Source organism: Mauremys mutica, chromosome 2, assembly GCF_020497125.1.
Source record: "Mauremys mutica isolate MM-2020 ecotype Southern chromosome 2, ASM2049712v1, whole genome shotgun sequence".
NCBI lineage: Eukaryota > Metazoa > Chordata > Testudines > Geoemydidae > Mauremys > Mauremys mutica.
The window spans coordinates 179,894,972-179,908,889 of NC_059073.1; the positions used below are offsets into that span (position 1 = coordinate 179,894,972).

The window sequence follows — 13,918 nt, forward strand, 5'->3', positions numbered from 1 at the left end:
ATGAGTTTGTTACTAGGATAATTGTGGATCTGTGTGAGTAACATTATATGCCTTGTGAAATGTTGAGGAAAAATAGCCAAACTGCTCACATATTTATTCAGATTTCTCTTCAGTAACTCATCCTGCAATTAATGTCACTTTAAATTGTTAGAATAATACATTTTACATCTATTTTAATATTGTAAAATTATAAACAAATCAAATAGCTTGTCTAATTTTACCAACAAAACTTAATCTTGTTTTAAAGCAGTAGCAACCCAGAGATAGCACAGCAATGTGAGTTACTAACAACAGTGGGAAATGGGAACAGTCTATTTCTTTAGCACAGGCAATACTCAAGAACAGCTGAACCATATTTTCCTCAAAAACTTTCCAAACAAGTGTCCCTTTGGGCTGAAAGCAAGCATGGAAAACGTCAGCTCAAAAGAAATATGATTGCCAAATTTATGAGCTGCTGAAAGATGGGTTAAGCAAGAGAACACATAATAACGTGCATGCTCTAATAGAAAAATTCATTCAAAAGGTATACGTAAGTACTTAATTTGAATATATGAAGACATGTAAAATGTGTGCACAAAGCATAGTAAGTGGTGCAGAAGTCTAACAACTATGTAAAACTCTTCATGGAAACATGCACAATGTTCCTCTGAAGTCCAGTTTGGGGTTCAGAAAGAGTATGCAGCTGGGCAACTTATGAGACAGTAGTTAAAAAATATGCTATGCTCCCTACAAGTACAGGCAGTGGTGTGCTACATATTCAAAATACTTAACCTTAACAGTTTACATTGTTAAAACTACCTTTTAAGAAAATTAGATTGCATTTTCAAACCTGGGGGGTTGAAGTTAAGCACCCACATCTCTAAAATTAGGCCACTCATTTGGGTTCCTAAAGCCAGGCAGCTAAGTTTGGATACGGGGCCCTACTGTACACTTAGAAGCCTGAAGAACTGTTATTTTGGCCCATTTCTACCCTTTGGAAGACAGCAAAGCCAAAACACCCCTTTTTTGCCTCTCTAATTTCTGGGGTATTTTTGTTCCTATGTCTTAACTCCACTCTTTTTGGCGTACCTTACAGAACTACATCCAATATTCTTTTCTGCAGACCATATACTTTTTAATGTCACTAAGGTTTCTTGGTCAGAAATTCTCAAATGACTGACAAAATTAATTTAAATGGGTGATTATTACTATTGTATTTATTAAGTCAGAAGCACTTCTCACGGATAAGATGCCCATCCTCAGACACAACTCAATCTCTCCCTCCTCGACCAAGGTCTCCCATTTGACTGCACTGCCCGATATTATTGGCACCATCCTGGACCTTGAATTTTTCATGTCCTTCCTCTTTTTAATAGTCTATGAACCTATCTATCCCAAAGTCTGCAATATTGTCCATATACATCAATTCTTCAGCACCACCTCAGCTGAAATCTAAATCCATGTCTTCATCTCCTTGTGCAGTGACTATTGCAAATCCCTTCTCTAAGGTCTACCTACATCCCAGCTCTCCGGTTTCTAGTACATGAAGAATGTTGTTGCCATCTTCTCTCTCTCTCTCTCTCTCTCTCTCTCTCTCACACACACACACACACACACACACACACACACACACACACACACACAATCCCCATCCTCAAGCAAAACCACTGGCTCTCTTTTCATTTTCAGGACAAGGTAGCACTGATAGATAGCTAGACAGATCCCACGAAGTTGGTCTAAACTACCAAAAAGACCTTGCCTTTTTGCGCCTCAGCCTTCATCCTCCACTCATCCAATATTGATCTCCTCTTTGCCCTTTACAACACACACATCACTGTTACACAAAAGCCGCCGCCTCTGACATTCATTATTAACATTTTTATCTATTTATTATTTCTATTTTATTGCCCTAGTAGCCCCAGTGATGGACCAGGACCCCTTTGTGCTAGCTGCTGTATAAACTCAGAACTAAAAGATGGTCACTTCCCATAAGAGCTTACAATCTAATGGCTTGTCTACACTTCAAATTTGTTACAGATCAATGTGACTTGATTTGCATTAGAATGCCCAACATCCACAAACAAAGTATTTTGTCATGACTCATCTGGCTTTTGAACACATGTTCTTAAGCCTACTTTAGAAACAGATTGACTTAAATGTTGGATGATTTTGCCTGCAGCAAAGTAGGTGTGGATACATAGCAATGTTGTGCATCCCCCAAGTCATCCCATCAGTATCTCATGATGCTTTGCTAGGTACTTAGGCTGCCTGTCTATCTGTGTGACCTCTTCTGTGTGCCAGAGTCATCCTGACCAGATATCACCTTGCTGTTTAAATGCTCACACACCACCAGGATCTTTTCTTTGTGATTCCATCTTGTGGGGACTTCAGAAACCTGTGTCATACTCCTATTCATTAGGCAATCATGTCTTGGTGAGTGGCGCATCAGTGAGGTCTCCTGCTAATGCCCTGCATTTCATTGCCCTCTGAAGAGAGGAGTGAGTACTGTGGCAAAGCACCCCTTCTGCCACGTGTAACCCATTACAAATTTCTATTCAGCACAGATACAAACTACTGTATTGTGGAAATCTCAATCTTTATGCCTAACCTTTTAAATTTGGGTGCCTAAAGCTAGGGACCTTAAGCAAAGTAGCCTGATTTTGCTGGACTCCCATAGTTCACACAACTTAATGGGACTGGTTGCCATGAGCCAGGACAGTAAAATTTGGCACTCAGATTTATATATATATATATTTTTAAAAGGTGCAATAGATCTACACAGATCTCTAGCACAAATTAATGCAGAAATGAGGCCTCTACCAAAGCCTGATTCAATGCCCATTTGAAGTCAATGCAAAGACTCCACTGACTTCAATGGGTACTGGGTTAAGTCCATGGAGGTGACAAGTGGATAAATTACCCTAGCTACTAGCACTGAACAGCTATTATTAATAAACTATTATTTGGTCACTAGCTAATGAAAAAGAATGAACAACGAGAGATGAATGTATCGCTAGAAGTTCAGGGGCAATGCTTGCTAATCTTAACTGGAGTCACATGCATGTTTTGAGGGAAGACTATGCTGCCCCTTAAATTGCAATTTTTGTTGTCTGAAGTTGAAATGTTCTGATACTAAGTACAAGTGCATCTTCCTATTGCTTACCAGATGGAACTCAAGACATGCTACTACCAGTGGGTTTAGGAAGGTATTACCTGTTTTTCTGAAGCAAAACCTTCAAGGAAATTTGGCACTGCGGCTTAATTAGTTTATTGGGAAAGATGTTAATTTCCCAAATTATTATGCACCACTTGAAGTTACTGGAGACATAAAAAGAAGACAAAACAAAAAACCTGATGTTTTCATTTTGACTGGGCACCGAGTCAGGCTTTTACATTTTGACAGATTTCAGTTTGGAAGTTGGCAGGCTGAGAATTCCAAGCTAGTCCCAGCAGGAGACTGTTTTTAATCAGGCTGATAAAGCGTGGAAACCTCATGCTAATGTTTAGGCCTATTCCATGTCATTGAACCGCAACATAAGGTTCTAGCAGTATATAAACTGTAGACACAACTTACATCTTTCACTAAAACTATCTCCTGGTGGGCTGGTGGTCATGTAACTCACATAATCAGTCTGTTGCTAATGTTTAGTATGGAATACGTGTGCTCAGCAAATCACAGTTAAAAATGCTGTTACTGTATTAAAATGATATACTTAGAACAAGTGAAGCAAACCAGTGGTCTAAACCAAATCTAATTACAAAGGGCACAGGAAGCCTCATGGTATATTTACATTGAGCCTTAAAAGGTAAGCCTGGAGTTCGATGTTTGAATTGTTGGTAAACATCAGACCATGTCAAGAAAAAATTGCACTCTTTTCTATAGCTGCTCCTTACAAACCCCAATGAGCCACCTTTTCTTACCTCTTCCAAAAACTCTTTCCACTCCCCTAACCTAGGGACCCAATTCCCTAAGAGATGCTCCCTTTGGAAACTGAAGCTCATTAGACCCAAACCTGCAAGAAAAACTTCAATCTTCCTTTTCTTCCAGTCCTGTCAACTGGACTTGCAGAATCCATGTTGCAAACCCTCTGTGAACTAAATCCTGCAATGGTCATAGACATCTAGGCTGACCAAAACGATCATGACTATATTAATGTTGTCTCCCGCCACATTTTTAGTCTATTCACACTATGACTCACACATGAAATATACCAAAAGATCTACATAGTCTCATTCAGTATTCAATCTCTCTCCCTTAATATTGAGTATTATGTACACACACACACACACACACACAAGTGACTACACACACACACACACACTCATGTGACTATACACACACACACTCATACACACAGTGTAAACATTAATGTTACATCTGAACATGACAGAATTTGTTTTCCTTTTTTAAAAAAATACTAGAAAGTCACATACAAAACCAATAAGTTATTAAGGTTGTACAGTCAAACACTCAGCCACCAAGAAATGCTCAAATTAAGGTTGCCTAGGCAATCCTAATTCTGCCCACTGTGCAAGTGCATTTTGATACAGTTTTAACTGATATGATCATATACTACGTTTTCTACAGGACCCCTGCCTTGATCCAGACATGTATTGGGTGAGGTACAGCAAATGAGGTGACTCAATATTTCTTTCTATTTTCATCATTCAGTTTGTGGCCCTGTGCACGGGTGCTGGAACAATTTTTATAATGGGGAGGCTGAGAGCCATTTAACCAAAACGGTTAGCCCTGTATATAATAGAAACCACTTCAAGCCAGGGGGTCCAGTAGTACCCCCAGAACCCCTACTTCCAGCACCTATGGCCCTGTGCCTTAATCACTGCACACCATCCAACCATTGTACCAAATAAGGAATTAATAATTTCCTCAATAGCTTTTCTATAGTTCTTATCATTGCAGCATCTGATCCTCACAAACATTAACAAATTTACCTTCACAGCTCCCTTGTGAAGGGGGAATGTACTACTGTTGCTGTTTTACAGTGGGTTAACTGAGCACATAGACCAAAATTTGCCAACTAATTAGGGTCCACTAATTTTGGTTTTCTCGGTGACCGGGCACCTGCCTGAAGACACCTAGAGGCTGATTTTTCAAGGTACTTAGCATTTTTATATCACTGTATACAATCACAGTATTGTACAAACTTTAATTAATCCTAACAACCCCCTAGGTTGAGGAGGAATACATTTTCTTATCCCCATTTTACAGATGGCCACACTAAGAAAGAAGGCTGATGTGATTTGAACAGCAGAGCCAGAATAAGAACTCATGATGTCCTGATTCTCAATCTCACGCTTATTCCTTCAGACCACACTGTCTTTGTCAGAGGTACCAACCACCCACAGCTTCTACTGACTTCGGTTGTAGTTGTGAGTGCACGGCCCTGCTGCAAATCAGACCATTGGTGTCTCCATTTGGGCACTCAAAATAAGGAACACAATTAATGGCCACTTGTGGCAATTTTGGCTTTCGTTACTTGCTCAGTATCACACAGGAACACTGTAGCAGAGCCAGAGATAGAAATGAATTCCCCGGTGTGACATTTATCTGCCTTAACCACAAGACAATCCTTTTTTCTGCCCACATTCCAAGTTCTACAGCAAGAGGTCCTGCAGACAACAGCCTCATTCCTTACACAATTCTGATTCATTCCCTGAGCACCATCCACCCTCAGCTCTGTATAAAGTAGGAGTCCTATATAAATGTTAGCATGTGATTACATAATTAAAGACTGTGTCATAATGCAAACACACTAGTAGAGAGAATTAAGGTTGCATTGACTTAATTCTATCATTTCCTACGTTTTTTGCTCCATGTTTATGGAAAATACAGGATATATCAGATGTGACTTATCTTCATGCTTAGCCATTGCACTCAGAACTTCTTTGAAAGGAAGCATCTATCAAAAACATTTAGAATCCATCATACTGTACTTACTGTGAATTTTTCCAATCCTGTTGCTCCTGCATTTCCAACAAATATACCAGAGTTGGATTCAAATTGCAAGGCCTGAGATGACCTCTGAAACTGAACTCTGTTATACTCTTCACAGTCCATGAACAGAACAGTGTCATTTCCCTGAACAGTCACTGTAAACCGATTCCATTTATTAGTCATCACTGGAACTTTAAATGAAGCAGCCTCTCGGGAGATGTCGGAACCAGGCTCTGTGTAGTACATGATTATTCTCTGGGTGCCATCATCAACTGGTGATAGTCTCATTCCCAAGTATATAGTTCTCTGAAAGGCATCTGTTATTGCAAATAGTACACCTCCATCATCGCTGTTTGGTTTTACTGTAACTACAATAGCAAAATCACTATAGAAGGTCTGTGGTATTAAAGTGCTTGTCAAACGGCCGATGTTAGCATCTGGTCCAAAACTGTAAGCTGGAAACCCTCCATAGCCAGTGATAAAGGAGACAGAAAGAGGGAGCGGAACTCCTATCAGCTCTGTCAGATCAAGATGACCCTTTGATCCTCGTTCTGTAGCATGAGACAAAAATATGTTATTTACTCCAGGTGTCTACGTTTTATTTAACATTATGAAGTTTACATGAAGTTACACTACGACTAATGTGCTAATATTTAAAACCCCTATTCAGCAAGGTGCTTGAGCACATGCCTTACTTTAAGCACATGAGAAATCTCATTGACTGACGGTACTCCTCACGTTTAAAGTTAGGCACACGCTCCTACAAAAATGTTCTCCTTTAGCCTTTCATAAACCACGAGTTACATGCACTTGCAGAGAGGAGATGAGAGAACGGAGGATTTATTCCTTTGTTTTCTCAAATAAACAAAGATATTGTAACATAGCCATGATGAAGGGAGGAAGCAACAACTTGGCACAAACAATGCAGTGGAGTTTACAAATGCAGGATAAGGCTACAAGTTGAGCTGGGAGAAATTTTTTCTATGAAACTTTTTTGTAATGAAAAAATGCAGACTTGGCAACACCAAAATGTTTTGTGAATTCATGTTAGTTTTACCAGATTGTTTTGGATGAAAAGCAACCTGGGAAAAAACCAACCAAACCCTGGGATGTTTTATTTCAACATTTTTAAGTGAAACATTTCAATTTTTTTTGGTTCAAAATTATAATTTATTTCAAAGCTTCCTGTTTAAAAAAAAAAGATCAAAACCATTTAAAAATGCTCCCAATCAAAGCCAAAATATTTAGTTTTGGTTCAACCAAAATGTTTCATTCAACTTAAATTGAAATTGTTTTTTACTCAATTCACTAAAAATTTTGAAAAATTTTGTTTTCAGTTTGACTCTAAACATTTTTTTTTCAGACTAGCCCAAAAAATCTGTTATTTGCACAGCTCTAATTGTGAGCAAGATACCTTGGAGGATTTGCTCTAAAAGTAGGGTTGCCAGGCATTCACTTTTTGACTGGAATGTTAAAAGTCCAGTCAGCAGAGCAGTAGGGCTAAGATAGGCTCCCTGCCTGTCCTGGCTCTGTGCGGCTCCTGAAAGCGGTGGCATGTCCCACCTCCAGCTCCTAGGTGCACGGGCAGCTAGGGGGCTCCACGTGCTGCCTCCACCCTGAGCACCGGTTCTGCAGCTCCCATTGGCTGGAATCAGCCCGGCGCCGCCTCCTGCATCCCAAATCCCTCATCCCTGGCTCTGCACCATAGCTTTCACTCCCAGCCAGAGCCCTCCCTTCCTCCCTCACCCTAACCCCTGTCTCAGTTGGAGTCCCCTCCCACTCTGAACCCCTGGGCCCAAGCCCCCACCTTGAAGCCTCCTCCTGGACCCCAAACCCTTAATCCCCAATCCCCACCCAAGAGCCCACCTCCCCAGCTAGAGTTCTCACCCGCTCCCAGCCCAGTGAGAGAGTGAGCGACAGTAGAGAAAGGGTGAATGACATGGGGAGGGGGATGGAGTGAGCTAGTGACGGGACAGGGCAGGGCCTATGGGTGGGGCAGGGGTGTTCAGTTTTCTGCAATCAGAAAGTTGGCAATCCTAAAACTTTGCTCAAACACATATTACAAGGATTTCAGTTTTCATTTTACACCACTTTTGTCAGTTTAAGGAATGTTTTTTCCCCATAGTTTCTTTATACAGAAAACATTCTTCAGTAGTTAAATCTCAGTTTGAAATCAGGGAATTTCCATTCCGTAACATACCCAGAAGTAACGGTCCCTGAAAATATGCCCTGGGAGAAAACCCCTCCTTTGTAGTCAGTTTAACTCTGAGGATCTGAGTATGACCAGCATTGAGCATCTAATCCCATTTTTATTCATATTTTCCACATTCCTAGTAAGGTAGATTCTACCAATACTTCCAAAAACAGAGACTTCCAAATGCCAATCACCTTCTGAGAAATAAAACACTAAAATCATTATAGAATTTTTAATAACCAGGAATGTCTGGCTAATTCCACATGTGGCTTAATTAGAATCTAAGTCTTGGTTATCCATTGTATGTATTTGTACATAGCAATAAGATCATACACTCCTCCACCTTCACCTCCATAGCCTCCTCTTATCCTGCAAAATGTAAGATATCATTGTAGCTAAAACTCTCCATACTTTTGATCAATGCTTATCAGAACCCCCTCCAGAATTTTTAAACTTCATAGAGGTAGGAGAGAGAAAAGACTTGTGCATGGATGTTTCTTAATATTATCCATGCACAATATTAAAATATTTTCTCTTTTCTTGAATGTAACACTCCAATTAATAAATCCTCAGATAGTGTTGTCTTTCTAAAACTGTACAACGACTAACTTGACTCCTTAAATTACTTTAATGATCATCTACTGGCATACTCTATATTCCCATTCTTTGTCAAACAATATATATTATTTTACAATTTTTAGATCCCAAAATGAATCTTCATTTTATATTTGCTAATGTGACAGCCAGGATAATGTGTGTTTCAAACCAAGCGGCTGAGTGCACTCTACCTACATAGCTGCATGCTGCTCACAAAGGGTGAATCTGTAATAACCCCGGAGCTGCAGCAGATGGTAATAGAGATAGAGTTCACTTAAATTGGTAGTATAGACCAAGTCTATGTTGGTATAACTATGTCACATAACTGAGCAACATAATTATACCAACCTAACCCCCGCCGTAGACAGTGCTATGTCGACAGGAGGGCTTCTCTCATTGACATAAGTACTGCTGATCAGGGAGGTGGAGTACCAACACCACCGGGAGAAGTTTTCTCATTGGCATAGGCAGCATCTTGACTAAGCACTACAGTGGTGCAGCTCCACCGGCGAAGCTGCGCTGCTGCAGCACTGTAAGTGCAGACAAGCTCTTAGGGTCATAGAACAGGAAAGGAACATAAGAATGGCCATACTGGGTCAGACCAAAGGTCCATCTAGCCCAGTATGCGGTCTTCTGACAGTGGCCAATGCCAGGTGCCCCAGAGGGAGTGAACCTAACAGGTAATGATCAAGTGATCTCTCTCCTGCCATCCATTTCCACCCTCTGACAAACAGAGTCTAGGGACACCATTCCTTACCCATCCTGGCTAATAGCCATTAATGGACTTAACCTCCATGGGATACAGTTTCCTGTCAAACTACAAGGGGAAGCAGTGATTCCTGTGTGTCTCTTTCTTTTTTCCTTCTTTACGGGGTAATAATAGTACCTTAAAGTGGAAAGGCAGTGTGAAATGGTTAATCAGGCTTCTGTAGTTTAGATTAGTATTTGAACAGGACCATTTAGAAGCAAAAAGGAATGATATGCTAAGTTGAAGCAGTAGATCTTACTTTCACTGAACGTTTTGTATACTCAGAGGAATGAGCCACATTTCTAAGATCATCTCCTTAACCTGTTTCTGAAGATGATCTACCTCTATTGTCACTTAAAGTAGTAACAGTATTTTCAATGACTCCCTATAGACATTCACTTCTGACTAAGTTCCTCCCACCTTGGGCCAGATCCTCAGACTACATGTGGGCATGGAGGACATAACAAACCAGCTGTGATGTTAGCAGACCAGGTGCCAGCTCATGCCAGAGCCCTAGGCCAATTCACTTGTGTATTAGTATAGATCGAAGTGATTGTTAAATGTATACGTGTATTTGGTGTTTAAACTTCATGAAAACTAATGGGATGTTACTTGCATTTTCACTTACCTGTATCCCGTTATAATGTAGAAGCAAACATTTACATTGTAAATACTCTGTTATTAAATAACCCATCAAATGAGAAAGAAGCTTTGTGGAATGAAAATGAAGAACTTCAACAGAAAAGTGCTAATTTCAAAGCAAATGGTCATTGTGCGTGTTGATCAGAAGTCTAAGACTCAAAATGCATTCCTCACTCTCTGACATCAAAGAAAAAGCCCACATGGGTAGTGACGCTATCAGCTTGTTTTCAGTGAGAAGAAGCTATAAGTATGGATTCAAGGAAAGATCCTGCATCTCTGGACTGTTTGGACTCTTAGGGTAGGTCCATACTTACTGCGCGGGTCGACGCGGAGAGTTCGACTTCTCGGAGTTCGAACTATCTCGTCTAATCAAGACGTGATAGTTCGAACTCCCCACGTGCTCTGGTCGACTCCGGAACTCCACCACCGCAAACGGCAGTGGCGGAGTCGACCTTGGAGCCGCGGAGTTTGAACCCGCGGCGTCTGGACAGGTAAGTCAGTCGAACTAAGGTAGTTCGACTTCAGCTACGCTATTCGCGTAGCTGAAGTCGCATACCTTAGTTCAACACCCCCCCTCCCCGTAGTGTAGACCAGGCCTTACAGGGAAGCATACCAGATGCAAAGCAGAGATCCCCAGAGACAATCTGGGTACCCTGAAATGACTTGGGAAAGTGGCAGCTTATTACATCACTGCTGCCATTTGGAGTTACAAACTGTGACTCACCTATGCACATATTTTACCTGTTTTAACCTCTCAATAATTCTCATTTCCTTTTATTAGCTAATAAACCTTTAGTTAGTTTACTAGAGAATTGGCTGCCAGCCTTGTCTTTGGTGCAAGATCCAGAGTACCAAATGATTTGGGGTAAGTAACTGGTCTCTTGAGACTGGAAGCAATCTAAAAGTGATGTGATTTTTTCATGTAAGTGATCCTTTTATCACCAAGTTCAGTTTACCTGGGTGGCAAGATAGACAGGAGAATCTGAGGGGACTGTCTGTGACTCAACTGTAAGACTGATATAACAATCCAGGAGTTCACATTTGTGACTAGCTTGGTGAAATCTAATTATAGAACATACCACCGATTTGGGGTGTCTGCCCTGTTTTCTGACAATCTGCCCTGAGGTGGGTCACAGTCATGAGCCACTCCAGACAGCGTGACACCAGCCAACACACAGAACAAGCATCATCTCAGCCAGTCAAAGGCCAGGACTCTCCTTGCCTCCAGGAGACAGGAGGGCCATTCCACCATGGCGTTGCCCTCCAAACCCACCAAATTCCAAAACTTACTCAGGTGGCAACAACAGTTTATCAAGGGAGAGAGGAGAAACTTATGTGATGAGTCAGCAAGACCACTTTCTAGGAACCATCAACACGATGGTTCTCAGAAAGCCCCTTTTGTTTCATCATGCACACAGGTCTCCACAGTTCTTGGAGGACTTCCACCAGATGAAAACAGAAGGATGGAAAGTATAGTATTGGTGGTGGAAAAGTAGGTCTGACAGACAACTACCAAAATCCTCTACAAGAGCATGCCAAGGCTATATTACAGGCAAAGGGTTCCTCCTTGTCCTCCTCCATAGTGGCTCTAAAAGCATGCCTGAAGTATACCATGGTGATGAAAAGCTTCATCATCCCAGATTGCCTCCAGTCCACAACAGAACCTGAGCCCTAATCACTATAAGGAGCAAGCATCCTTTTCCAGTGGGAAGATCACCAGATCTGGGAAGTTTCTGGAACTTGTCACCATGAACAGGCCTAACAGTTTGACACCACACTCTCTCTGAATTCAGTCCATTTACATAACAGGAAATCCTGGAGGGGGAAGGGATTCCCCGTTTGCCCTGCAAGAGGCTGACTAGATTAGGATCAGAGATCATCACTGTTGCAATTTATCAGCCTTATCTTTTCACACTATTTTTGGAATGCGGTGAGATCCATGAGTTTTAGTAGGCCTTTATGAGAGTGTCACGCCTCGAGAATTTAGCCTGATTCAGGTTACCCCCTCTGGCCTATAGCAATCTAATTTATACCATCTTTAAAAATTACGATAAGGGTAAAAAATTTTAAAATCACCTAAATGACTTAGGAGCCTAAGTCTCATTGATGCGACTTAGGGCTAGTCTACACTTACCAGCTGCGTCGACGCGGTGAGTTCGACTTCTCGGAGTTCGAACTATCGCGTCTAATCTGGACGCGATAGTTTGAACTCCGGAAGCACCGCGGTCGACTCCGGTACTCCACCACTGCAAACGGCGGTGGCGGAGTCGACCTTGGAGCCGCGGACTTCGATTCCGCGGCGTCTGGACGGGTGAGTAGTTCGAACTAGGGTACTTCGAATTCAGCTACACTATTCACGTAGCTGAATTTGCGTACCCTAGTTCGACCCCGCTTCTTAGTGTGGACCAGTCCTTAGCCTCCTAAGTAATTTTTGAAAATGGCACTTAGGCACTTTTGAAAGCTTTACCCATTCCCTTCAATCCATAGTTAATCCTGAGACCAGGGGCTGATTAGATATATAAAGCTAATTGAGTTTCCAGATCCTCTCAGAGCTCCTGTAGCATCACTGGGTGCCACCAGTCAGGCTTAGTGATTTATTCTCCAAAAAGCACAGGAGTACTTGTGGCACCTTAGAGACTAACAAATTTATTTGAGCATAAGCTTTTGTGGGCTACTGCCCACTTCATTGGATGCATACAATGGAACATATAGTGAGGAGATATATTTACATACAGAGAATGTGAAAAGGTGGGAGTTGCCCAACCAACTCTAAGAGGCTAATTAATTAAGATGAACTGTTGTCAGCAGGAGAAAAAAACAAAAACACTTTTGTAGTGATAATCAAGATAGCCCATTTAAGACAGTTTGACAAGAAGCTGTGAGGATACTTAACATGGGGGAAATAGATTCAATGTGTGTAATGGCTCAGCCATTCCCAGTCTCTATTTAAGCCTAAATTGATAGTATCTAGTTTGCATATCAATTCAAGTTCAGCAGTTTCTCGTTGGAGTCTGTTTTTGAAGCTTTTCCATTGCAAAATTACCACCTTTAAATCTGTTACTGAATGGCCAGAGAGGTTGAAGTGTTCTCCTACTGGTTTTTGAATGTTATGATTCCTGATGTCAGATTTGTATCCATTTATTCTTATGTGTAGAGACTGTCCGGTTTGGCCAATGTACATGGCAGAGGAGCATTGTTGGCATATGATGGCATATATCAAATTGGTAGATGTACAGGTGAACGAGCCCCTGATGGCGTGGCTGATGTGATTAGGTCCTATTATGGTGTCACTTGAATAGATATGTGGACAGAGTTGGCATCGGGCTTTGTTGCAAGGATAGGTTCCTGGGTTAGTGTTTTTGTTCTGTGGTGTGTGGTTGCTGGTGAGTATTTGCTTCAAGTTGGGGGGCTGTCATCAGGGGCTCATTCACCTGCTTCTTGTCAAACTGTCTTAAATGGGCTATCTTGATTATCACTACAAAAGTGTTTTTGTTTTTTTCTTCTGCTGACAACAGTTCATCTTAATTAATTAGCCTCTTAGAGTTGGTTGGGCAACTCCCACCTTTTCATGTTCTCTGTATGTGTGTGTATATATATCCTCACTATATGTTCCATTCTATGCATCCGATGAAGTGGGCTGTAGCCCACGAAAGCTTATGCTCAAATAAATTTGTTAGTCTCTAAGGTGCCACAAGTACTCCTGTGCTTTTTGCGGATACAGACTAACACGGCTGCTACTCTGAAACCTGATTTATTCTGGGAAACCTAGATTTTAGTTTTGTGAGCATGGTATCAAATATCC

General features: G+C 41.3%; 1 protein-coding gene across 7 annotated transcripts in view; it reads right to left on the reverse strand.

Moving 5' to 3' along the window:
* Positions 1 to 13,918, reverse strand: part of COL15A1 (collagen type XV alpha 1 chain) — a 328,870-nt gene that overhangs the window by 166,817 nt on the left and 148,135 nt on the right. For all 7 annotated transcript variants that reach the window (XM_045005761.1, XM_045005760.1, XM_045005762.1 and 4 more), the window contains one exon: positions 5,939 to 6,486. In XM_045005761.1, coding sequence (XP_044861696.1) covers positions 5,939 to 6,486 — 548 coding nt within the window. The remainder of the gene's footprint in view (positions 1 to 5,938; positions 6,487 to 13,918) is intronic.